Here is a 26,662-nt window from a genome sequence, read left to right on the forward strand (position 1 = left end):
TTTCCTAGTAGACAACTCTTTAACAAGGGCATAGAGAATTCTTGACCGAATAGCGAGATTCAAACATAATTTTTCAAAAGGTAAGAGTCATGTGAGCCAGATAGGGGAGAGTGACACCCCAGGAGGAACAACACAAAGATTATCGAGATGCAGTGGCAGGTGTAATGGAGGAAAACACAGGGCCACAATCTGTCGTCCTATCTGGTTCAAAACTGATATGCAGGAGAATGTGGAATTTTGATTTTTGTTAAAAACAAATATGGATAAAATGCAAAAATATTTTCCAATAAAGTAAAACTGAGAGTCGCACTTATAACTGACTCCATGTCACCTGATTGTTTCTACAAGATCACATTTTTGCTAAGAGTTATTAGTGATCTCAATGTGCGAAAAGACTTCACCATATTTGGAGTTCAAACTCCTCTTGACTGAGAGACCTGGAACAAACATGTGAACAAAACCTGACTAGTACTAGTAATGAAGAGCTCTCTCCAAACGTCAAGAATAAAAGCCCCAATCAGATGGGATTATAACAGAATATGGTTCGCTCCGTTTGCCTGAAATAATTAATAATAATAATAATAATGGATTGGATTTATATAGCGCTTTTCAAGGCACCCAAAGCGCTTTACAATGCCACTATTCATTCACTCTCGCATTCATACACTGGTGGAGGCAAGCTACGGTTGTAGCCACAGCTGCCCTGGGGCAGACTGACAGAAGAAGAATTAGGAGTCACAGGCATTTCAGTTGTGGAATGGTTGGGTGCAACAGTAAACATATGTGAGATGTGGGAAGTGCCAAATGTTCCTTTGTGTCTCCAAATTAAATCACAATACTTCCTCAGATATCATAAATGAGTTGACTTTTGTGTAATAGAAAGCCCAGTGCAATCACTTATTCCTAAACCAATGGTTTACAGCTAGTCAAGTGTCAGTGACTTCTAAGTTGGTCCCTGATCTACATTTTTGATATTGTTATATAAATAAGTTTTAATATCCTGCTTATAAAAATTTCAGTGGAACCTGTAAGTTTCTTACATAGCTCCTAAATCTTATTAGTTTCACAGTAGTGATCAATGAACTCCCCTTGTGCACTATGTAAAGTTTAAATGACTTGACTATCGTAGGGCATACACACAACAATGGTGCTACACACATTTTGCTATAAATCCAATTGATTTTAATTAGTTTTGTAAACACTCATTACAATTTTAGTCAATTTTCCTTTTTTCTTATTTTGATTTTATTTCCGTTAGCACAAATGTTTTTCCACTTCTAGTTTTTGCTATTTCATTTGTATTCTTTAGTAATAATAATCCTGCTCTGCTCACTAGAATAAACATAATCAACGTGATCGACAGCTTACTGCGTATCGATTCACCATCTTATCAATTCATTTGCTTCATCCTTTTGTGGTTTATAACCTTATATTTTATTTCAACCTACTTTGTCTCTAAATATTTGAAGAATTTTTCAAGTTCGGGGTCAAATTTTAAGAATTTGACCATAAGTGAAAGTTATGGTGTTATCACCCCCTTTGGGGCTTACCTTTCCCAGTTTTGGTGATTTTCCTCCCCATTCTCTATTCTCTACAAGTACTCCTTTTCGGTGGCGAAAAACTGTTGGTGTGGTCAAGCGGGTGCTGTAAAAACAAAAGCTCAGGACAGAACAGTCACCAGTCATGTACTTCACTCAAAATTAGCATATATCAAACTTCATATTGATCCTCTGAGTGCAATGGTACATTTTAATTTAAACTTCTCAAAGCTAAACACAATATTTTACTTTATCTTACTCTCGTTCTTGTGCAGCACCACCCCTGTCGGTTCTATCTTACTTTTAAATTGCTGACTATTTCAAGATGTCACCCAAAAGGCGGGGACCAGTATTTATCATTACATTATCTCTATTTTGCGTGTGGCAAGTCTATCATTCCCTGTTATTTATAGGCCTCGGTAGAGGGTTTTTTCTTTTTTTTTCTTTCTTTCCTCTATAAAAGTTACTTGACTCTTTACAGTGACCCACTATGATTAATACTAATAACATGTTCAGTCATAAGTGAATTCAAACCTTTTCTTCATTTTAGCATTTAACATTCCCAACCATTTTATAATGGTACCCTAATCGAAACACAGCTACTAAAACACAATTTTTTATGTAAGCATCAGTAACTCCAACTTGGCAACCCAAGGGTTAAATCCGCAGTTCACACTCCTGTGAAGCTACAGCCTCCCCCCTCAGTCTCTGTCAACCTTCTGCTCTTGCAAAAACAAAACAAAGCAAGACAAAACATCCACCCTTCTTTTACAGGCTGGGTGAACTGTCTGTGGACATTTACTAATCCTAAAGTCGGTACCGTCTTTGTCTCAGTACCAAGTCAGTTAAAGCTTTTAGTCGTCAGTCCATAACAGTCCAGTCACATGCATACATCCACACACATTCATACCAGATATTGCTGATAATGGAGTCTCACGCGCAACCTATTCGAGGCTCCTTCACCAGCAAGATGACGTCATCATTTTAAAGGAAACAATTCCTTATTTATTGCTTTTTCTTGGACTGGATTGACTCGCTGCAATCCTTTTAGGATCAGGACTTTTCATTCGACCAGTGTCCCATACAAGTGAATTTCTCCTCAGCCCATTATAATCATGGAGAAAAATACTTCGCGACTGTTTTCAGTAAGAATATTTTATAGCACTTTAAAATTCACTCTCTCAGGCCTGGATTAAGGAGCCGATTTGTTAAATCAGGAGCTCACAAAATACCAAAATATCACCACCGGTGGATCACACCTCTCAGATGTTCTTATCTCAGTGCACTGTAACGAAAGCAAACACAGACGTAACCAATTAAACACTCATATAATAACAGATACTGGGGCCCATTACAAACATGCCCAAGCATAAAACCATCCTTTTCTCTCTCAGAGAAAGAAAACAATCCAAACCTCACTGATAGAATCAACCTAGTATCAAACAAAACCCAAAGATCAACCAAAACTCCTTTTTGCACCAACAAAACATGTTGGATTTACTTGACTCAATAGTGGACACTAGTTACACACCAACTCTTTACTTTGGCAAAAACGTAAACAACTAAGTTGAATCAACACAACCTTTTCATAATCTCTTCGAAATAAAACTCACACCATTCATTCATCATTTTCGCTCTGTACCACTGCTCCTTGTTAGACTGTGTGAAGCACAGTAAACAATTCAGTGGAGGCTTTGAGCCATAAACAGACATTACGCACAGACATTGTTTTCATTATCAAAGTGCTTCAGACCATGTCCTCTAAATCTACACAAATGCCCTCTGCGTGGCATGAAATACATTTAAGCAATAAATAATCAATCAGTTCTTGCTGTTGTAACCAACTCCGTATTTGGATGTTTGTGTGCAGCATTTGTTAGTAAAGCATTCTTCATTGCATCAGCGTGTGTGTGTGTGGATCACTTCTCAGTTCATTGAATCAACATTTTAATTTGTGTGTGTGTGTGTGTCATTTCTCCCTCAATCAACGAGTGCATATGTTCATATGTATGTTTCTTTTCACTCTGAGTCGGTGCATGTAGATGTGTGTGTTTGTGTGGGTGTTTGTGTTCATCACTTTCCTGTTGTAGTGTTCTGGGTAAACCACGGCCTGAAGCGTGCCCTGGGTCCTGCCCTCCTCCTTTTCAGTCTGTTTGCATCCATTGGTGCTGCTGCTCAGAGTTCTGTCCATACTGGTTCTGGCCCCAATTGAGGCAGTCCTTTTCTCCAGTGTCCAGCATCTTCTCCTTATTTCGCTCCTCCTTAACTTGACCCTTTTGCTTCGGTCTTCCTTCAGGGTTTTGATACGCAGCTCAATTGTCTGGATGTCCGTTTGTTGCTTGCAGAAGTGCGACTGCTGTCCGTTTGTTTGCAGGTGGAACGGCTGACATCCAGAAGGTGTATAGGAGAGTCTGCAGCTTCCACCTCCCCAGTGGAAGACCTCAATCTTTGTTCTGTTAGTTTAACACAGGCCTCAAGGCTCTCTGGGATCCCTGCTTGCACTTTCAAGCCCACGGCTCAGGTCGTAGTCGTGGTCCCATTCCAGGGGAATGGAGTCCATGGTTGTTTGGGTGTCTCGGCCCGAGCGTTCAGTCCGGAGCTGGGCAGCCCAGGACGCTGAGCGATCGGAGGACGGCAGAGGCGACAGGAAGCCATCCCCCTAACGTTTGCTCCATAGCAGACCGGACAAATCACACTGCTCATCTAGCTCCAGGATGCTCCGGCCTGATTTCAAGTCCGGTGTCTTGGACTCCAAGCCTGATGGGTTCGATTTTCAGCTAGCTCCTCCTGGGCCATGCTCAGTTTCTGCTCTGATGCCTCGAGGTCTTATTGAGGGCAGAAACCTCAGAGTCTTTTCCGTAGAAATCAGATTAAAGTCCATTGATGTTTCCCTTGGACCTTCTGTGGTTCTGCTGTTCGGCTCTTCCCAGAGGTCAGCTCCTGTCTGAGCCCCGACCCCTGTGCCTTCAGCTTATTTTCTCCTGGTGTTTTTCTCCATTCTGAGGTGCCTCCTGTCCTCAGTTTTCCTTTGTCTGTGGCACGCCCTGTTTTGCTGCCCGATCATCAGTGTTGGTCCGTCACTGTCCTGCACAGTTTTAATGCAGAGTTGTTAAGGTCAGCATTGTTTTGCTCGGCCTCACTTTTCCTCCGGGCTTAATGGGCATGTCGTCACAGCTCTGTCCGCTGAAGCTGTCTTTTTCCATATGGCAAGAATGTGAAGAGTGTGTGAGAGGGGTGTGTCCGATCAGGCACTGCCTGCTGTGGATTGAGTGCAGGTCAAGGTGTTCGGAGCAGATGGTGCGCTCAGCTGCTCGCATAACCCTCTGTAGAGCTCGTCTGTCCGGCATGTTGCTGTTCCCGAACCAGACAGTGATACAGCTGCTCAGTATGCTCTCGATAGTTCCTCTATAGCAGGTGGTCAAAGTCATTGGTGGGAGCCGGACCTTTCTCAATCTTCTCATTTAAGAAGAGAGACTGACGGAAATCTCCCCGTGTAGTGAAACGGGCCTTGGATTTAACACTCTCCATCTCCGCAGCCTGATATCGTTTTCCTGCAGCACTGTTGACATTTTCAAGCTGTTGTTATAGGTCCAGCTGCTGTAGCATTTGGTCAGGGTCACTTCAAAGATGGTGGAGGAGTGAGCAACGATGGTGGAGGGGAGAGCAGGCGTCCAGGTCAGCCTCGGCTTCCCTACCTGTAATCAAACATAAAGAGAAAAAAAACAAAACAAAAACAAAACAAAACTAATGATGTTGTATTGGCTATATCAGTCAGAGAGGGGAGAAACACCGGGGCCAGGCCCTGTGTCAGCCTTCACTCCCCCCTTTTTTTTTTTTTTTTTTTTTTTCTCTCCATATAATCCTCTCATAACCCACCAAGCTGACAGGACGACACAGGTACATTTTAAAATTCTTAAGATTGTATTTAAAGTTCAAAATGGAATTTTCTTTCATTCAGTAATCACCTATATTTATCAATCGGCAGAAAACTTGTCACAATTTGACTTTTCTAACCACTAAATTTGTCATATCTTCACTGGTTTGTCAGACCAGTGTTTTTTTTTTTTTTTTTGAAGTTAAGATGTTGTCCTGCAACCCAGAGAGTTTATTCGTTAGTAGTGGATAAACTTTATTGTGTAACGGCGGGTGTATGTTAAGCTTCACTGCTTTAAACTTGCTGGAAAATCTTCACATGTTCATGGGTGTAAGCTGTTTCTTCATTGCGTGTATGTGCGTTTGTAGGTGGGTTAACTTAACTTTTTGTTTGCTCATGGGGCCGGGTGGTCCAGGCCCGTAGCCACCTGTATCAACACACTAAGAGATTTATTTAATATCATTTTCATCACAATCACACTCTGCCGACTGAAGTGCCGGTCTTACTCAAACACAATTTATCTCTTCTATATTAAAATCCAGCCGAACATCAAACATTCAGCGTAGTCATTCAAATCCTTATTTATAATATTATAATCAACAAAATCAGCGTTTTTATTACAAGCTTGTATCATTATTTGCAAATCCCACAAAACACACTAAACAGGAAGCAAAAGTCCTCTGTGTAGTTCACAGCTCATTTGCATGTTCACACACAGTCTAAAAATAGCCCTCAGCGCCGCAGCTGCACGTCACACACAGTCTCACACCAAGCTCAGGCAAAACTCTATTATTTTATATTACAAAAGACGTCTTGTATTTACAATCACTGACAGGCCTAACAGATTGAGCACCTAAGAAATTTCGACAAATTTAAAATAACGAGTAATCAATTAACCAGTATCTGTTTCCTCCAGAACAGCCTATGGCCTGATTTCTAAAGAACCTAAACAATTTCGACAAATTTAACCATAACGGGTCCAACCGAAGAAAGTTAACTTTTTTGTAATCAATTAAACATTCTCTGTTACTTCTGGAACAGTTTCATGTTTCTTCAACTTCATTAAATACTCTTAAGCAACTTTAACTGCATAACACACGGTGATTCTCATCAAAATCAAAACAGACACTCTACCAGTAATTTCAGTGAGTAGACTTTAATTTAGTCATATCCAATTTGGCACATTTTGGAAATAATTCAACAGGTAGTGCCTTACCTTTAGATAAGCCGGCTTTTGTCCACTCAAATCAGACCACTGGCTCGTGCCTGTCCGTTCGACAACCTCGGACCGTCCAAACTTTTAAATTCCACCCCAATACCACAGGACAAGCCCCCAAAATGTTAAGGTTCAAAATATTGGGGATGGAGACAAGAGAAAAACCACAATAACAACACTGGTCCGGTCGGGTTGAGTCAAACGATGATTTAATGATCACACACGTGGGAGATGGACACTGATGCAGACAGCCTCAAATCTCAAAGTGGTGGAGCATTGCTCAAACTCTTATAGCCTCTGGTTCTCCCATCTTATCATAAAAGCCTAAACATTCACATTCTTTCTCTCACACGGCGCCTAAGCTACGACCTTGGCTCCCTGTTTATCTGCTCGTGCTGAGATGGGGCAGAAAACTCCAGCATGTTCTATTCTCTTCTAATCAGACAAATAAGGCAATGACTTTCTGCGAACAGTATTCCTTATAACTCAACAGTATAATGCATCATAAACAATATCATTCATTCACAATAAATCAGCAGTCTAATGCAATGCAAATCAGTTTAAATACTGCAATAATTATCACCTTCTTCTAATTCAGGAGAATAATGCCAACTTAAACTACATAATAATTCACAATCTTTATTTCGGGGTCTAACATGGCATAAAATAATATCATAATTTTACACAAGGCACATCAGCTCTGTGTTCACAGACGGAAAAATGAAGCTTATCAAGAAAGGAACGCTGTCCCTGCTGTAAAATATGGAGGAGACTCGGTCATGTTCTGGGGCTGCTTTGCTGCATCTGGCACAGGGTGTCTTAATTCTGTGCAGGGTACAATGAAATCTCAAGACTATCAAGCGATTATAGAGAGAAATGTGCTGGCCAGTGTCAGAAAGCAGGTCATGGGTCTTACGACAGGACAATGAGCCAAAACACACAGCTAACAACACCCAAGAATGGCTAAGAGGAAAACATTGGACTATTTTAAAGTGGCGTTCTATGAGCCCTGACCTCAATCCTATTGAGCATCTTTGGAAGGAAGCATGCAGTCTGGAAAAGGCGCCCTTCAAACCGGAAACAACTGGAGCAGTTTGCTCATGAGGAGTGGGCCATAAATCCTGCAGAAGTCTCATTAACAGGAATCGTTTGATTGCAGTGATTGCCTCAAAAGGTTGTGCAACAAAATATTAAGTTGTGGGTCCATCATTTTTGTCCAGGCCTGTTTCATGCATTTTTTTAAAAAATAATTCAGTTGAAGCATGGTTGAAAAGCAATGTCTGACTTTCACTGGTTAGCATTCATAGAATTTTTTGTTTATTGTTACTTTTGTCAGATTAAAGTTATTTCTGTGACCATTGTGTACCAACAGTTTTGTCCACGTGTGTAAGTAGATCAAAGTTCTGGAGTTGATCCCAAGTGTTAAATTTAAATTTGGATCTCTTAATGTGAGGATCTCTTAATGTGAGGTCCAGACAGATGTCAATGCAAGTGAAGAAAATAAAACCTATCAGAGAGATAGCAAACATCTTAGAAAAGGACATGTCAACATTGTGGTACATTGTTAAAATTAATGAATGCACTGACCAACTCAGGAAGTTGCTTTTGAGATGGCTTAAATACAAAACTGAAGACAGAAACAAGCCTTGATTGATTGATTGATAATACTTTATTTATCCCAAGGGAAAGCATCAACTGAAAGTGATGTCCATGGGCTCTAGACTTCATGCAGGCATTGACTGCTAATTATTTTCAGTATTAAGAACATTCGACATATTGAAAAGTAATTTATTAGTGTCAAAAATCATATTTTAACAACAAAACACAGAAGAGTGGACAACTCCACATTTCAAACGTTCAGTTCGAGGAGTTTTTGGCATTTTTTCTTAATGATTGTATTAAATTTGATTATGGTGTGTCTGCAGGATTTCACATCATCCCCACTGTGTCTCACATCGTGCCGGAGAGTTGTCTGCTAATCTTTGTTGGCCTGCTGGTTGGTGGCATCATCAAAGCGACTGGAGAACAACCCCCCATCCTTGACTCCAATCTGTTCTTCCTGTACCTGCTGCCTCCTATCATCCTGGATGCGGGCTACTTCCTGCCCATGCGCCCCTTCACCGAGAACATTGGCACCATCCTGATGTTTGCAATGGTGGGGACACTGTGGAACGTCTTTTTCATCGGTGGGATGATGTACGCTGTCTGTCAGATTGATGCGGCCAAGCTGGCTCACGTGGACCTGCTGTCCTGCCTGCTGTTTGGCTCCATCATCTCGGCCGTGGACCCCGTGTCCGTCCTGGCCGTGTTCGAGGAGATCCACATTAATGAGCTGCTGCACATCCTCGTGTTCGGGGAGTCGCTCCTCAATGATGCCGTCACTGTGGTGAGCAACGTTCGCATTCTCAAATAGTAAATATATTATAATTAAACTCATTCTTTTTAATGTGAATTAATTACTTTTCTATAAAATGTTAAAATATAGTAAAAAACAAATAAACTTTGAGGTGTTGTTATATCCAGTTAACACTAAAAATAGATACAGAAAAGTAGTGAAAGAAAAATAAAGACTAAGCAGGAAATCTCTCAATTTAGGAGGAAAGGAATTTTTTTCTCATGTATAAATTTTCACTTGAGAAAGTTTCTGAACTATAAATTTTCTGCTGATCAGGTAATCAACCCATTAAATAATGAAATTATCAAGATAAAATCAATTTTTTAGGTCCGTGAAACAATCATGAACAAAAGCAAAAGCAAACACAAACACCGCTGTTTCTGCTCCAGGTCCTGTATCACCTGTTTAAGGAATTTGCTCACGAGCAGGCGATTACCGTGACCGGCGCCGTCCTCGGTGTCATCTCTTTCTTCGTGGTTTCCCTGGGAGGTGTCATGGTGGGCGTCATCTACGGCATCGTGGGAGCTTTTACGTCCCGCTTCACCTCATACTCGCGCGTCATCGAGCCGCTGTTCGTCTTCCTCTACAGCTACATGGCTTACCTCTCAGCGGAGATCTTTCACCTGTCAGGGATCATGTCGTAAGTAGACGAGCCCTCGGTCTCTGAGCTTTATGATAAAAAGGTTTGAAGTCTCAAACTCACAAACACTCTGTATCAGATATAATACACTAGTGTTAATATTTCCTAATGAGAAAGTGAAAACATTTTTGCAAATTTATTAAAAATGTAACTAAATTAAATGTATCTTAATTAAAATCTCTCTCCTTTGTCATATTGTAAACTTGATAAAACATTAATTATCAAACTAATTTTTTATATTTATTTAACAAATATCAGTTAGCAGTTAGGTAAAAATGTCATTTTTATTCATTACAAAACATACCAGCCATTAACAGCATAGTCACATATTTGCACTAATAACTGTGAATTTACCCACAAACCAGGGGCTGCTGGGAAGTGGTGTTAACCTTAGACTGTGTATAAAGAAGGATAATATAACAGTTCCCCTGGATTTAAGTCGAATTATTTCATCTGTGGGTTACAGCCCTGTTGTTCTGCTGCTGCAGAAATCAAATTTGCCCACTGGTGGCACCGTGGGTGGATATTTGATACTGAGATCCTGTCGCCTAAACTGTTCTTGACACTAAGCCAACAGAACCACCCAGCTATCTGTTTTCTTGACTACATGTGCAGCTTAAAGACGGTGGCCCTTTTACTCCTCTACGTCTGGTGGCTTTGATGCGAAAGGAAAAGAAGACGCTTTATCCTTCTTTATATACAGTTTGTGTCGATAAAACCACGACAGACTCTAGGTTTTTGTCTTGGTTACAGCTGAAATCATACATTAAATAATCCAATAACCCTAACTTTAGAGAAACTTCTATCAAACCTCATTACGTTGACTGCTTCTCCTCCTTCTTTTCCTTGCCAAACAGTTTGATTGCTTGTGGCGTGATTATGCGGCCATATGTTGAGGCCAACATCTCCCACAAGTCTTACACCACCGTCAAATACTTCCTGAAGATGTGGAGCAGTGTGAGCGACACACTCATCTTCATTTTCCTCGGGGTTTCCACAGTGGCTGGTCCTCACACCTGGAACTGGATCTTTGTCATCTTCACGGTGATCTTCTGTCTGGTCTCTAGAGTGCTGGGTCAGTACAATAAAACACAATAAACCAGGAAGTTCTCTGTTTCTTGCCTATTAGCAACACAATAAACATTGTATAGTAATATATGCTAATCTGAGAGTGCAGCGAAAGCGGAGCTAGGAGCAGCTTGTCTAGCACGCTGGACACAACCCAAAGGCTCCCATGTAATTGAAATGCAGTACAGATTACAGCGTGATCAAAACCAAGCAAGGTCAGTTCTGCTTCATGACAGAGCGCTGTTAGAGATGCAGGGAAAGAGGTCAAGCACTGCCTGCCTTGCTTACCCTGACCTGGTTTAATCAGGTCTACAGTCATGAGCAAAGGGTTTTGGCAGTGGTCCTAATGTTTATTTTTTATTTAAATTATATGTTTTTTATGATATAGTGGAGAACAATCACAAGCATTTCATAAGTTCCAAACTTTTTTATAGGCAAGTAAAGTTTAGTTTTGGCAGTGCTTCCACAGCCTTTGGCCATGACTGTAAAACTTCACCCTTTCATTCAAGTAGGGTCCCTTCTGGCTCGAAAGAAATAACATGAAGAGACCAAAACACTAACTTTGAGGCTTTAACACTCAAATCAGTGGGTGGTGGCTTTGATCGCTACTGTTTTTTAGCCATTGGCATTGCTGCCTGAGCAAAACAGAATCTTGCTCCTCTACTTGGGGACTCATGGGGAAAATCCAGTGGTGAAATTCAATAACCAGTTAAGTGTAGAGACCCAATAAAGGGAAACTGATGATCATATTGATAATGAATTAATCAATTCTTTTTTTTCTGTGTTTCAGGAGTCATCGGGCTTACAGCCTTCATCAATAAATTCCGTATTGTGAAGCTGACCAAAAAGGACCAGTTCATTATTGCCTACGGTGGCCTGCGAGGTGCCATAGCCTTCTCACTGGGGTTCCTGCTGAACAATAATGAAATCAAGAACTTGTTCCTCACTGCCATCATCACCGTCATCTTCTTCACTGTCTTCGTGCAGGTGGGAATAACACGAGTACTTGGGATTTAGGTGTATGACAAAAACAACATGGCAAAGGAAAAAGGCTTGCATGTGAGGCTGGACATAAAGAAAAGAGACGTGTATCAGTTGTCTCTTTTATGTTTAATGTTTTTCCCGCACACATTTTTTCCTCTTGACTGGCCTCTAGTTGTAAGTTGCTGTGGCTTCCACCCGTCTGTGTCAACATCAGTAATTATAGTAATCAGTATTTTTATTGGGTATTGTTATGTGAGTGTGTTTATATGTCTAAAATAAATGTGCAGTATGTTTTGTTAAAACTTAATTTCTCTTTTTTTCTTCAGGGGATGACGATCAGGCCCCTGGTGGAGCTCCTAGCTGTGAAGAAAAAGAAAGAGAGCAAAGAATCAATTAATGAGGAGATCCACACACAGGTGACAATTTCATTCACTTCGTGTATAAGAAAACACATCAGTCCTTGTTAATATATGAGAGGGATGGGGCTACAGATCAAACAGTGTATAAGATGTATAAATAACACCCTCTGTAAACTAATTTTGCCATCAGTTCCTGGATCATCTCCTCACAGGAATTGAAGACATCTGTGGTCATTATGGGCATCATCACTGGAAGGACAAGTATGTATTTTCTTTCTTAATGTATCCTCTCTATCACCTCCATCTTTGTAGTTCAGAAGAAGCCCTCAAGTTGTTATGCAGCCATGTGAAAAAGAAAATTTTCACTGGTCTTTGTGCAGTCCTGTAAAAAACATGAAGATGACTCAGTAGATTGTAGATCAACAAGTAACTCTAACTGCCAAAACCTCTGCTTTGATAGAAGTGCTTAAACTTCAAGCACATCTGATTAACAGCACCTGGTTGCTACTTATCCTCTTAAGTCCTGGAAGCAGTAAGGGTGCACTCAGTTTTTCACAGGACTGCAAAGTCAGATTACTGTATCCCCCTTTTATAAAACAGAAAAAATAACTTTTTCTTCTGTATACAGGCTGAATCGCTTCAATAAGACCTATGTGAAGAGATGGCTGATCGCAGGAGAACGCTCCACCGAGCCTCAGCTCATCTCCTTCTACAATAAGATGGAGCTGAAACAGGCGATGATGATGGTGGAGAGCGGGAGCGCCGCCAAGCTGCCCACGATTGTGTCGACCGTCTCCATCCGGTAAATGTCAGAAGCAAGTCCTGCAAGAACTGCTTTCTGTGCATGAGATATTCCCCAAAAACAGTATTGAAGTGAATTACTGAGTAACCCGGACATACCTGTATTTTTTGGGTGAACTAACCCTTAATCCAAATTGATTTTGTGGAGGATGGAGGTCTTTTTGTTCCCCAGCATAAAGCTAAGGTTAAAAACACATCTCAGGAAGTTTTTTTATTATAAGTAAAGCCAGATGCCACCAAAAACACTGATGCTGCTGATCCTCTACATAACAAGTTATCAATTCTCCCCCTCAGCGGATACACTTTGTGCTTGTTTTCTGTGTTAGGCACATTAAAATCTAACTGAATGGCTTTAAAAAGTATAAGCTGTGAGTAATATCACACTAATGCAGGTTCTGGACTTTAAATTTGTTCACTGTTTCCAAACAGAAACGTTCAGGCCAAAGGGTCGCCCAAACCGAGCCGAGCCATCTCAAAGAGTCGTGAGGAGGAGATCAGAAGAGTCCTGCGAGCCAACCTGCAGAATACCCGACAAAGGGTGAGGAAGACATCGACGGCTTGTTCAAAATGGATTGGACTAATCTGAATGTTTGCATGCATGTTCATGAGTTGCAAACAAGGTCCATCCTTTTTAAAATAAATGTGCATTTAATACTTTCTTCCTCCTCTGCAGCTTCGCTCGTACAGCAGATATGAGCTGCTAAACGACGCGCTCGAGGACGATATAAGCGAGGCTCGCTTCAGGAAGCAGAAGGAGATGGAGAGAAGGGTGAGTTTAAACAACTCTAAACTCTAAAGCTGTCGACTTAAACAAATTAGAAACATTAGAACATTTCAGATCTGTCCAACTTTTTGTGCATCTAGTTTGAAGCTTTATTTTTTTGTTCCCTGACTACCACGTTTTTAATGTCAAAGAGTTAAAATCAGAGAACTCGCAGAGTTAAAAGGGTAATTTGGGCTAATAAAAAATGCAGATTCACAGAAATGTGTAAAGATTTTTGGCAGTAAAAGTAAAATGAGGATACTTTCAGATACATTTATTTTTTATCAGATAGAGTACCAGATACAAGCTTTCCTTTAAAGATACTCGAAGGATGTGTCTTGATGCATTCTAAGTAATACAGATAATGAAATCTCAGGAAGCTGATTCTGTTCATCTGGACGCAGAGTTTTAGGAAGGAGAAATGTTTCAGACTGAAGTCCCTGATATGAGTGACAAATATGTCTTCCTCCTAGAACTCTGCGTCCAGATGAACAGAATCAAGTACAAGATACAAGTTGTTACAAAGAAACAACATTAAATATGAAGGAGAAGTGTAAAAACTCCTCAGCAGGCAGAGCTGAAGGCAGAGAGGAGACACAGAGACAGCCAGTGGGGGAAAAACTATTTTTGTCAATGTCAGTTTTATTTTACAGCACATTTAAAACAATAAGGGGGGTTTTAACCAGCTCCAAAGGAAAGCTCGGCAGTGACCAAACATTATCCAAATAGAATTTTTTATCTTTTCCAGCCAATTTTGTAAATTGTGGTTTTATTTAATCATAACTGGTACTTTTATTTTTTTAAATCAAATGCTCAAATGCATAGCCAAACCCTGCAGAAAGGGATCTTTGCATTGAGAGAAACTTCAGAGAGCTTATTTAATATGTCCTGGTGCTGAGTTTAAAAGTGATTGAACCTCTTGAAAGTGTAACAAAGGGGTTTAACAGACGGTCAGAGGACTCTCCATCCAGCACCAGAATCATTTCAGGACCCATTAGATCCCTCCATCCTTGTGTTTTGCTGTGGATAAGAATCAATACTAAAGTGCTTTGTTCAGTTGTTGGGTGTGACTTCCTGCAAAGTCCTTCTTTAAACTCTGTTATGCTTCTCTTACAGATGAGCCACTACCTCACGGTCCCTGCAAACCGCCAGGAGACGCCCCCTGTGAGAAAAGTATTTTTTCAACAAGGTCAGTCTAAGAGCCAGTTTAAAGCACGATTTTATGAGAATGAAAATTATGTTCCGGCTTTAAAGTCACTCATTGTTTTGAGTTTTGTGCTGCTGGATTCTTTTGGAGCATTTGAGCAGCTGTGTCCTGGTGTCAGATGCAGACCTGGAAGTCTGTGCATCAATACAATACTTTTCTTTTCCACACGGGATATGTCCTGTACAATGATGCAAATATTTTGCATTAAACAGAATGAGTCTTATGGGGATCGATAAAAGGATACCTTTTGTCTTCCACTGTGTCTGCCCTGGATCTTTTCTAATCATATTATCCTGTGTTGGGTATCATATTTAGCTACAAGACTGGCTTAGGATTTTAAAATGGAATAACCAGATTATTATAAACATTTACACCCAGAGGAAAATTAGATTAAGTGGATGAGGTTGCACATTTTAATAACTGTACAAATGTGCGATATTTACCTGTGATTTCTGTTTAATTCTGTTTAATAATGAGGTTATTTTTCCAAAATTAATTTAAATAATATTTCCACCCACATCAGTAAAAGCCTAAAAATAAATAATATTTTAACATTTTCATTAATAGTAAAGATTAATAAGTGCTTATAAATAGAAGCAAAGGATGATATAAACTATTAAAAGTAAAAATCTGTTTAATTAATTTATTTTTTGGTTATTTTCACTGCAATAATTTTTCTTTTGAATCCTTTCCTATCCTAAAACAATAATTTCTATGTGTAAGTGAATATGCATGCTCTAAATTATTTTAAAATATAACTGGTGCTGGTGTTCCTAATTAACCAAATCTAAAGGTGTTTGTAAAAGGTGTTAAACTGTTAATGAGCCCCTGCCTTTATTCTCCAGAGCACAAAGTGTACACCTACGATGACAGCGAGAGTCCCCGAGGGCGGGCTTCTCCCAGCTGTGCTGATGATGTCAGCGAGCTGAAGGAGACCCCTGAGAAGCCCGATCAGAGCAGCACGCCGAGGGCCAACAGGGACGCCGAGCTGAAGCCAAAAGAGCAGGACGACCAGGGGGATCAGCTGAAAGTATCACGCTGCCTCAGTGACCCCGGTCCAAACCCGGAGGATGATGAGGACAGCACCTTCCTGCCATGAGTGAAGCACATTTTACAGGAGAGGCCTGAAGACAAGAGAGCTTTAGCAAAGCTTGATATTTATCATTTAAATTGTTGTAGGTTTGTGATGTAGGATTGTGCAATCTTCGTTCCATACGTTCATAACATGTTTTTTTATCATGCAACATGCAGAATTGCCAAAGCGTGCTGCAGGGGACATTTCTTATTTGAAGTTTTTATACCCGCCTGAAGTTTCAGCATTTTGAATTTTAACATGCGCCTCAAGCCAAAGCATTTGTTTCAATGAGCTTGAAGCACCAGACGGGTGGAGTCTCCTGCCCTGAAAGCACAGATAAGAAACATAATGAGGTAAAGCCCGGCTGATAAACGCCGTTGGCTGCCAGTGTTTGTCTGTCTGGGGTATTTATCACAGACTGAAACATCTAAACAACCTTTAGTTGGGTTGCCATGACGTTTTGTTCATCTATAGTGCCCAGAGGATGAATCCTCACAACTTAAAGCCGTCATGGATTACCATGAAGTAATGACAGGGGAACTAGAGCTCACATTTTTCCTATATCGACTTCCCTTCATGGGCTCCCTGTTGAATCCAGAACTGGATTTAAAATATTTCTCTTCACATACAGTTCCCAAAATAAGACCTCATAGTATCATATTATCTTGTCAGAGCTCATTGCTCTCAAACTGCAGGGTTACTTGTGGTTTCTAAAAGTAGAATCAGAAGCTTAGATTGGATTAGACTCAACTTTCCTGATAGAGCTTATAGTTTGGGCTGGATCAGGTGAGGCTGAACCATCTCTTAGATATGCTGCTATAGAGTCAGGCTGCTGGGGGTCTTCCCATGATGCACTGAGCACTTCTTTTTCACTCACCTCATGTCACTCCACATGTGTTTAGAAGCCATTGTTGCATGTCATTTTCTCTTCCACAGTTTGTGTTTTGTCCAGTCTCACCGTGCAGATAGCTGCTCCTCCCTGAACCTGGTTCACGTGGAGTTTCTCCTCCGGACTGCTGGTCAATGTGAGAGCAGCACTTATTATAAAAACAAGCTATATCCAAACATGAGACTGAAGTAAAACATCCAAAACTAATGTTTTCATGACTTACTCAGTATTTTCAGTGTACATTCAAACTCAGACATATAGACTGTTTTGATTTCAATCAAACAGGACGATTAAACATACTCCATAATAGTCTCTATAAAGACCCACATTCACCTCTCTTTAAGTCTAAAGGAAGTATTCTGAAAATGTTTAGCTGAGCTATAGCTTTGAGTTTTAATAAGCCTAAGCCAAAAGTCCAAAAAAAGATACCCCTCGTGATCACTTTGCTAAAACATAATTGCCAGGCTACAGAGGTTGAAAACTGCACAGTCAGCCAGATCTGTTCTGCTTTACATGCATCAACCTAAGCGCTATAATCAGGTTTATTATGTGGCACAGTGTGTGGCCTTAAAAGTTCCGCTTTGACATATCTTAGCCAAATTTCTCTAATTGAGAAAAACTGCTATCAAAACAGATTATTTTGCTTTAAAAAAAACCAATCTGTATTGTTCCCGAGTCACACTCACATCAGCCTTTACAAAATTCCGGCATCAGATGCATAAATGTTGTATTGTAAATATGTTCGCGCTGCTTGAAGTTTCATGTTGGTAACGAAAAGACCGATCTGATGATCAGAGGCCATTGACGAGCTTAAAATTAAAAAACGAGCTGCAGATATTTGTGGACAAGCTTAGCACTGTGTTTATCTCCACAGCTGTCGCTGCATGTCTGATCAGTGTTTTCTCAGGGAATTCAACAGACGGTGTGTTTGTATGACTAATACGTGCTCCACAGTTTATAATGTGCCTGTTTTTGTACGCTAAAGTGTTTTCAGCTCTTGTCAAACCGAACAAGGTGTTGGTGATGTTTCCACGTTTTGTAAACAAAGCTCTTTTTGTGTGTGTGTGTGTGTGTTCCTGTTAACTGAGCATGCTCCAAGACCTGTCAGTGTTTAAGAGACTGGACTGCCTGAGCTTTTGCTGCCTGCACACATTTGCCTTATAAGTGTTTTTGCTTTTTATGCTTTTACCAGTTGTAATGTTCTTTATATTACATATTGTTATATGTTTATTTTGCAAAAATAAAAAAATTGTTGAAATCATAAGGGAAAGCTTTAATTCCTGTCTTAAAAAAAGTTTCTTACTGCTGATTTTGTTTGATTCAAACTGTGCAGGTAGTAGAAGGAGTCAAAAAAAGGTGGAGCAGACTCTACCTGTGTCGCTGCCTGGCTGCGAGAATACTTTAAAGATGTCAGGATTAAAAAGGACATACTGTAATAAGGACTAATGGATGAGTTCAGGCTACTGAGGCCCCTCAGTGGAAAGACAATTAAAGAAATAACAGGGAGTTTGAAATCCCCAGCGTGCCAACCAGCAGCGTGTGATGAGACTGTGACAACATCCTCTGCAGCAAACATGAACTTCAACGGCACCTGGAAAGTTTATTCTGAGGAAAACCTTGAGGAGTTTCTCAAATCCATAGGTAAGATATTTTAAAAACTAAAGGATTATTTATTTCCTGAATATATTAAATGTTTTTTTTGTATTTATACTTTCCAGGTGCACCTCAAATGATTATTAAAATGCGTAAGGAAGTGAAACCGGTGATCATCATAGAGCAGAACGGCAAAGACTTCACCTGCACCGTGAAGACTCCAGCCTGCACCAAAGTCCACTCGTTCAGCCTGGGAAAAGAGTCAGAAATAACAACTGTGGATGGAAGGAAGTTTAAGGTAGTTCAGGGACCTCATGCTCAACACATCTGAGTTTTTAGAGTTTTGTGAATTTTAAATTAATATTGGAAGGAGCAGTGCAGAAATGAATGATGTGATTTATGCAGGCACAGTAAGCAGGAGATGTATCTCTGCTATTTATTTACCTTTTAATATTTAATTGTTATTGACTACAACAATGATTTTGTTCCTGGTTAGTGCATTGTCAGAGAGGAGAACGGGAAGCTGATAGCTGAAAATGACAAGTTTACCTCAGTCAGAGAGATTCAAGGGGATGAAATGATTGAGGTGGGTGGCTCTAATTCTTCTTAAAACTGCTATGAATGTGAATCATCCACGTTCTCCTAATGTGTCTGCTTACTGTTTATATCTAGACTATCACTGCTGGCTCTATAACCTTCACCAGCAGGAGCAAACGTGTCTGACCGGCCAGCTCATGGATCCCTCTCAGAATTCCTCATCTGAAGATGAACGGAGTTAACTTATAACTAAATAAATAAAGCTGAAGTTAATAAAATAAAATGTGCAAACACTATAAAACTCGTATCGTTATTTACTGTAAGGCAGTATTCTGATTGTAGAGGGCGCTGTGGGGATTTTTAAGTGCACGCTTTCGTGTAAACGAAGAAGAAGCAGGAAGGCGCCTTTTGAGTGCGCATGCGTTGCTAATTTTTCCCCCTTCGCAGCCTTTCGTTTTCCCTCTAAAAGAAAACATCCTTCTGCTACGTGAGTGTAACTTTATGGCCAGATACATGAGGCCTCCAAACACGTCTTTGTTTGTCAGGAACATCTCTGATGAGTCCAGGTGAGTCCTCGTAAAGAAGCCGCTACTCGTCTACGAGTTAACTCGTGTTAATTGTAGCTAGTTAAGTTAGCCTGGTAGGCAAGGTAGGCCTCAACGTGCAAACTGAAAGGGTAACGCTGACCGGGAGCAGCGCCGCATTTCAAATCTACGTTACGTTATTTTGGCCATATATGTCTTTGTTGTGGTTTTATAAACATTATTAACGTCTGTGTTGCTCTTTAGACGCGAACTTTTTCATGTTTACAGTCAAGCTATCAAAGCTAACTGGCTAACGAAAGCTGGTAAACAGCTCCGTGAAACTTTGAAAGATTTTAAAGGAGGCAAGAAACCCTACAATGTGGATTTAATATGAAGGGGCAAAAATTAATGGCCTCGGCTAACGTTAACCTAATGTTTGTTGGCCGTTATCAATTTTAAACACGCGTGGTTAATTGATTAGTTACAATCTGAGGTCTGTTTGCTGATTTAAGTTTGTATATTTAAATGTGATTAGCACAGAAATTCTCATTTAAACTGGCAAAATACTGACCTCAGAATACACGATCGCAAATGAAAGCTCGTTTTAATTTTGTATGTGTAGCTTGTGAATTAATCTGTACCTGTAATGATTTCCTCATGTATTTGTTATTATCATATTTCATTGTTGTTGTTATATCTAGGTTTAGTCTCAGTGTTAATCTAATCTGACCACACAGGGTTGGTTTAACTTGGTTTTAAAAATACTAAACTTGCTAGATGTGTTAATAACTAGTTAAAGTTTTGCACTAGTATTTAAAAGCAGAGTGAAATGGGTAAATCGATCAGAAATCATCAACATTTTGTTCTCAATCATCTTAGAATTGCCCAAAAAATGTATGGTCCAAAGTTTGGGCATATGCAATGATTGCTGTGATGTTTTAACGCATATATTGAAAATTAAAGGTCAGTCCAACCACTTTCAGGCTTTTTAAACACATTGCAATCTGAGGCAATATTTAAACATGAACATCTCCAAAACTATTAACAACACAAACCAAAATAAGTATCACTGACCTCTTTCACAACTGATTAACTCTGTTTGACATGGATGTTGAAGCTGATTTTAATCTCACTGACACTGTGACCTGAACTTAATTTCCTTAATTTCTTCAATTTTACATTTGCATTTGTGGACGGCCTTGTAACTGTTTATAATGTGTCAGTGCTACACCAATGACATTAACATGAATTGCATGTTAATATTAAAAAGTGTGGATATTTTAAAGGGATAGTTCACCTGAAGAGTGTGGCAAACTGTGAGGAGCTTTTTTGCCCCTATTTTCTAAACATTTCCCAGATTATTTTACTAAAGAAAAAAACAATGGACTACTAGGCAATGAAACTTCTAAAAATTACAATACCCGTGAGCCTTGGTGGCTTTTGCCTTGGAGAAAAGACCAGTCGACTAAAAATGCTTTACATACAAGGACAAAATCTTATCTGGACACAAAATAAAAGATTGTTTCTTAACCAAATTAACATTTTTAAGCTTTATGTGCACAAGTTGAGTGTTTTTCATTTTTGCAATGACTGTGCACATATATAGGCCACAAGAAGAGAAAACCAGTTTCCTGTTAATTTAGGTCACTTGATAAAACAGAGGGTATTTTGTACTTGAGTAAATTACATCCACAACATGGTTCAAATGCTTTATATTTTAATGACAGTTTTGGTATATTTTTCTTTCTTTGAAGGTGAGAAGCTCTCTGAGTGACATTAAAAGCATTTGTATGAAGGGAAAACCCTGAAGTTGTATTTGATATATGATCAGGAAGTCTTATATTCAAAGGGGATGGATGGAAAATGGGCTGATTATGTGACCACAATTGAATCATGAGCAAAAAATACAGGCTGTTGATTTCACTGCTCTCTGATATCGGAACTTAATGTACTGTGGGGCAGGTTAGTTACCATCAGCTGGGTTAACGTGAGACACCTTCGTAATACGGAAGTTACCCAAATCCTGCTTTGTCATCCAGGCCTCTCGTTTCTTGGTTGATTAATAAATAAATAAATTTTAAAAATGCCCAAAAGAGCTCCTCAGTGTTTGCCACCTGCTCTGTTTAAAAACAGTCCTGCTGGGATACAAATTGTCTTTGAGCTCTTTTAACAGGTGGATCACCCTCCAGGTAAGAGGAAACAAAATGTACTCTGAGGTGAACTGTCCCTTTATTCAGCAGCTGCTCTTCCAGCTGTTGCCACTGGTTGATGATGTAGGTAGAGATGCCCGTGATGGTCAGTTGAGTTATACTTGTATTTACGGTGTTCAGGCCTGAGGATTTGCGGCGTGAGTTTGGCCGCTATGGGCCGATAGTAGATGTCTACATCCCACTTGACTTCTATACACGTCAGCCAAGAGGATTTGCATACATTCAATATCCTTTCCCAATGACTTTTAACTGTGTATGCTGCTGCTAACAAATTATTTAAATTTCCTTTCGGCAGAGAAGATTTTTATTAATTTATTTTTTGTGATGCATTTTCTTTTTGCACATAATCTGATTGAATATCTAACACGCATATTTCTCTGTTATTGCTTCAGAAAATGTAAACGCGTCCAGTTGTGGAAACCGGCCACAAAGAGTTACAAAGACCCATATAGAGTAGCTGTAAAGACACACAGACCTGCAGGATCAGAGGGAGGGAAAAGGTTGAAAAGAGAAAGTAAAGCATGAAGAGGAAAAAGGGAACGGAGACAAAGCTTGGATTTGGATATGGCGGCAAAGAATGGGGAAAAGAAAAAGAGGTTTAAGAGGAGAAAGCAAGCAGGAAACCCCCGAGTCTCTGTGGGAGTCGGTTAAAGAGTGTAAAGATCAAGATGAAGTTCAAAGTCAAGCATGGGCAAAGGTAACAAGTCTGAATTATTTTGTATCCTCCCATCCACAAATTTGACATGACACCAAAATCAGCTTTCCCTGTGACACTGATGAAACGATTTAATCCAGTCTTATTGTGTTTGATTTTTATTTTTTTTATATATAGCCACTGTCGTGATCCCTCAGACAGTTAGATGATATGTTTGAAAAGAGCTTGCTTCATCTTTTATCCCTTAAAAAAAAAAAAAAAAGCAGTCAGCTGAGCGTGTTTGTGTTGTTTTCTCACCTGTCTTACAGTAATGTAAACGGTGTCTTTTTATAAATGTTTTTACATGGTAAACTGGGCCTCACAAATTTAACTAAAGTAAACGTTTATGAAGTGCATGGTTCTTTTTCTTGAGAAGCCTTTTATTTGTTTAGGAGAAAAAAAAACATTTCTTTAAATTTGTGAGGCCTTAAAAAAAGAGAAAGAAACAGAAACCTTAACCACTCAGCATATTTGAGGACGTGCGTGATGCCGAAGATGCTCTTCACAGCCTGGACAGGAAGTGGGTCTGTGGTCGCCAGATTGAAATCCAGTTTGCACAGGGCGACAGGAAGAGTAAGTGTCTGGTTTTTGTGTCTGAATTAGATTCAAACACTTTGAAATATTTTTGCTGTTGGTTTAAATATTAATCTGTGACTTCCAATGATAGAAAAATGTGTGACCAGCTCGGTTTTATCTCTTTAAAAGGAACCCTGATTATTTATTATTTATTAATATTTAGCTGGTGGTCTCCTCCCCATGAAACATGGCGTTTAAAATTAGACCCATTTCCAACAACATGCCGGTACTCTGTTTTCAACATCTGCAGACACTGAATTTATCTGACACCAGTTTAGTATTAGGAAGCTTTCCTCAGTGTGAAGAACAACTGGAAATTATCCTTTTATTTATAAGGAGACATCAGAATCGACTCTAACATTGTCCTGTTAACTTTTCAAAATATAGAAAACAAGCAGATTTACTGAGTAAATTGGTGAGAATGCATAAGTGTTATTCATGCAATTTATCTGCACTGGTCTCATTTCAGCTCAGTTACGCTGCTTTGGTTGTTGCATGAGCCAACGGTTACATCAGCACACTGGCTTAAGCTGCTGAGGTGTGCTGCAGTCTCATCTGGAATGATACATGTCGCCACTCAGGCAAAAACAAATAACCTGCATCAGTTCTGTGGCTCCACACATTTATTTAACATGCAAAAGATTCACGGTTTGATGCCAGGAGGAGACAGAAATCCATTTGTGGTCGCATCAGGACAAACGGTATAAAATCTGCTGAATTAAATATGTGGAGCTACCCACTGTGGCGAGTCAGTGTAGTAAAAGCTTCCCAATGAGCCTTACATTAGTACACTCTTGTTCAAGCTGTTAGGCATCATTACCCAGACTGCACTGTGACATAAACAACAGTCACGAACTGAGACTGAAAGGATTCCCCCTTCCCCCTCAACGTTTTAACAACCAAGAAATCTGCAGTATGCGTCGTCATAGTCGGGGTTCCTTTTAAATCACGTTTTCAGATTTGTTAAGTGTTTAAAATTAAGCATCAACCATCATGGTTTTAATTGTTTTCTGCTTTAACCACTTCTTCCTCCTCTTCTTTTTCACCAGCACCAAATCAGATGAAATCAAAGGAGCGGCGTTCCCCAGGAAGATCCTCCCGGTATGACGACTACGATCGAGACAGCCGGCGCCGACGGTCACGCAGCCGCAGTTACGAAAGATACAGGTCGCGCAGCCCGTCTTACGATCGCCGCCGCAGACGTTCGGAGAGTCCTCGAGAGTGAGTTAATCTCTCAGAAGAGAGTCGGTCGGTCCCAAGTGTTCTTTGTGAGAAGGAAAATAACGTTTTCATTTTTCCTTAGGTCTCGTGGACGGGTGTATGGAAGAGGAAGAAGCAGGAGCCGCGAGGATGACAGGTACAACTTCTCTTCTAGACTAAGACCACATTTACACAGATGTAGCCTGTCTGTTGTTTTGCTTCCTAAAATCCATCTTTGTAATGTGCTACTGCAACCAGAAGGTGGAAGTAATGTAGATTTTCTTTGCCAACAACCATTAAATGACAAATAGGATAACGTGAGACTAAATGCCCTGGAATACCCACGTCACAATACAATACAACACTTGTGTCCTCAGTTCAGCTGCAGCGGTACAACACACCAGGTTGGAAAAATCGAGAGGTGCAGAAACAGCAGCTTGTTAATTTGACGTCAGCTTTGTCATACAGCGGCAAAGGCGACTCCAGATGGTAGAAGGACTCGAAGGAAAGAAATGAAATGAGTTCAATGAAGAAAGTGTTTCTCTGCAGTTGACAGCTGCTCATTTCCATAATCGCAGTTAACACGAGTCCTTTATTTACTTATTTTTTCATCGACTACCATTTGTTTTAGAGACAGCTACTGAATGAAGACTGTCGTGTCCAGATGAACTGAAAGATGCAGGTTGGGTGTAAAGCAAGGTGTGACGCGTTTATTTATTTAAAATACAGAAGGAACCAGGTGGTCCAGCCATCGTGGCTCTATGTTGTGTGTGTCAGCATCAAATTGTTGGACAGTGTCAGTCTTAAACCATTTGGCGCACACAGCAGCACAGCTGGGTGAAAACTGGTAGCTTCATGAACTGGTTTTTAAGCTCTTTTGTACTGATGTGGTGATATTATTGAACCCCACAGTCTTTTCCTCCTTTACATACATTACTGTTCATGTTATCCATGTTCTACCAGTTATTGTTAGATCTAATATGCGTCATTTCATCTGTAACGGTGCCCACAAGTTAGAAATTCATGGGATATCATCAGATTTGACTCTTGGGGAGTAACCCTAATGATCCTTATGCTCCGAGGAGGAAATTCCACATTTAACACTCATCAGTTTTCAGTTTTAATGAGAGAAGAGGCGGGAAAAAATAAGGACCAGACAGTCAATCACGTCACCCCACAGCCAGTTGAAAGTAAAATCTGATCTGCACTGCATCTAAAAGTGTGACGTATCACTCTTTTACTTTGTGTGCCTTCAGATACAAGCAGAGACCCCGGAGAGTCTCCAGAGAGCGATCCCGCTCCAGATCCGCATCTCCACGAGAGAACGTCAAACCGCCGTCCACCTCCCACTACGTTGAGGAAGAAGTCCGACAGACGCATTCCCCGTCCCGCTCCAGGTCCCAGTCTGCGTCGAGATCACACTCTCGCTCACGTTCTCGGTCCCGGTCCTGGGCCGGGCGCAAGACAGGAGGACGCTAAAGCAGAACCCACTCCCCACCCCGTTCCCCCGGTTCTGTCAGACAGAGCAGAGCTGGTCGTTTTGTTAAGTAAAGGTGTTTGTTTGCCATGAATGTAACGTCCATTTGTAGAAAGCTCGTTTTCGCTATTCCATTTTAAGAACAGCGCTGCAGCTCCTCGGCTTGGTTTTATAAAGTTGTTCGGTGATATTTCTCTTTAGGAGCAAGATTCAGCGGTTTCTGCGCTCAGCCTGACGGGAAGAATATCCAGTCTTTTTTATATATACAACCAGTTACTGATGATTTTTGTTTTCTAAACCCTATGCACCCACTTTTGCTAAACAATCCCTGACATTCAGTATTCTAAGGAAGTATTGAGTCTGTTGGTGAACCAAATGCATCTTTGTGTGTTTTATAACTAATCATGTACTAGGTACTTTACTGTCAGCCAGTTTCACCGCTGTTTTTTAAATTTACATTTGTTCGACAGCGATAAACCATCACCATGAGATAAATGTGTTCAAGGTTTTTTTAAAGATGTGTTTTATGGAAGAAACCGAGAACTTCTTGAAAGAAAAGGCATTAAAGCTGATGGTGTGCGTCTGCAGTTTAGTCAAGTACATGAGCACGGGTGCTAAAACGCACAGAGGTGATGCTGGGGTCCCTAAAGTGTTAAAGACGTCAACAACAAGCTGACCTATACGGTCATTTGTTTTCTTTGTGGTGTTTTCTGTAAGAGTTAAACCCTTTTTTTTTTTTTTCTGTTTTCCCCCCCAAGTTGTTGTTTCTTTGAGGAGAAGCAGGTTTACTTGACGGTGTTTTTCAGAACAACTCGTGTCGCTGCATGTTTTATTCTTATCTTCTATCTTTAGTAGGGAAAAAAACTGTTATTTTGATTAATAAATGGTTAACTTTCGGTTAAAGAAAACATTGCGTGGCTTGTTTTTGTACTTGCTTGACCAAAGTTCATTATTGAACACAATTCAGAGTTTTCTCCTCCTCGGAGACCTCGGTGTCCTGTGGATCCCCAGCGTCTGCCTGGAAAACGGAGCAGGACAGTCT

At 40.2% G+C, this 26,662-nt stretch overlaps 3 protein-coding genes across 3 annotated transcripts in view; all 3 read left to right on the forward strand.

Moving 5' to 3' along the window:
- Positions 1-17,991, forward strand: part of slc9a1b (solute carrier family 9 member A1b) — a 28,030-nt gene extending 10,039 nt beyond the window's left edge. The window contains exons 2-12 of the mRNA XM_082520374.1: positions 8,554-9,014; positions 9,413-9,663; positions 10,521-10,738; positions 11,522-11,718; positions 12,042-12,131; positions 12,265-12,335; positions 12,703-12,876; positions 13,305-13,413; positions 13,549-13,644; positions 14,755-14,827; positions 15,691-17,991. Of these exons, the coding sequence (XP_082376500.1) occupies positions 8,554-9,014; positions 9,413-9,663; positions 10,521-10,738; positions 11,522-11,718; positions 12,042-12,131; positions 12,265-12,335; positions 12,703-12,876; positions 13,305-13,413; positions 13,549-13,644; positions 14,755-14,827; positions 15,691-15,944 (1,994 nt within the window). The 3' untranslated portion in view covers positions 15,945-17,991. The remainder of the gene's footprint in view (positions 1-8,553; positions 9,015-9,412; positions 9,664-10,520; positions 10,739-11,521; positions 11,719-12,041; positions 12,132-12,264; positions 12,336-12,702; positions 12,877-13,304; positions 13,414-13,548; positions 13,645-14,754; positions 14,828-15,690) is intronic.
- Positions 17,992-18,198: 207 nt separating this feature from the next.
- On the forward strand, positions 18,199-19,234 carry fabp10b (fatty acid binding protein 10b, liver basic). Its single transcript, XM_082520375.1, has 4 exons — positions 18,199-18,450; positions 18,528-18,700; positions 18,899-18,988; positions 19,075-19,234. The coding sequence occupies exons 1-4, from the start codon at positions 18,255-18,257 to the stop codon at positions 19,123-19,125; spliced, it is 510 nt and encodes a 169-aa protein (XP_082376501.1). The 5' UTR covers positions 18,199-18,254; the 3' UTR covers positions 19,126-19,234.
- Positions 19,235-19,319: 85 nt separating this feature from the next.
- srsf10b (serine and arginine rich splicing factor 10b) lies at positions 19,320-26,528 on the forward strand. Its single transcript, XM_082520376.1, has 6 exons — positions 19,320-19,505; positions 21,794-21,898; positions 22,837-22,940; positions 23,993-24,164; positions 24,247-24,300; positions 25,400-26,528. The coding sequence occupies exons 1-6, from the start codon at positions 19,441-19,443 to the stop codon at positions 25,620-25,622; spliced, it is 723 nt and encodes a 240-aa protein (XP_082376502.1). The 5' UTR covers positions 19,320-19,440; the 3' UTR covers positions 25,623-26,528.
- The last annotated feature ends 134 nt before the right edge of the window (positions 26,529-26,662 follow it).

The sequence above is a fragment of the Aulonocara stuartgranti genome, assembly GCF_965226115.1.
Source record: "Aulonocara stuartgranti genome assembly, chromosome: 22".
In the NCBI taxonomy this organism is placed as follows: domain Eukaryota; kingdom Metazoa; phylum Chordata; class Actinopteri; order Cichliformes; family Cichlidae; genus Aulonocara; species Aulonocara stuartgranti.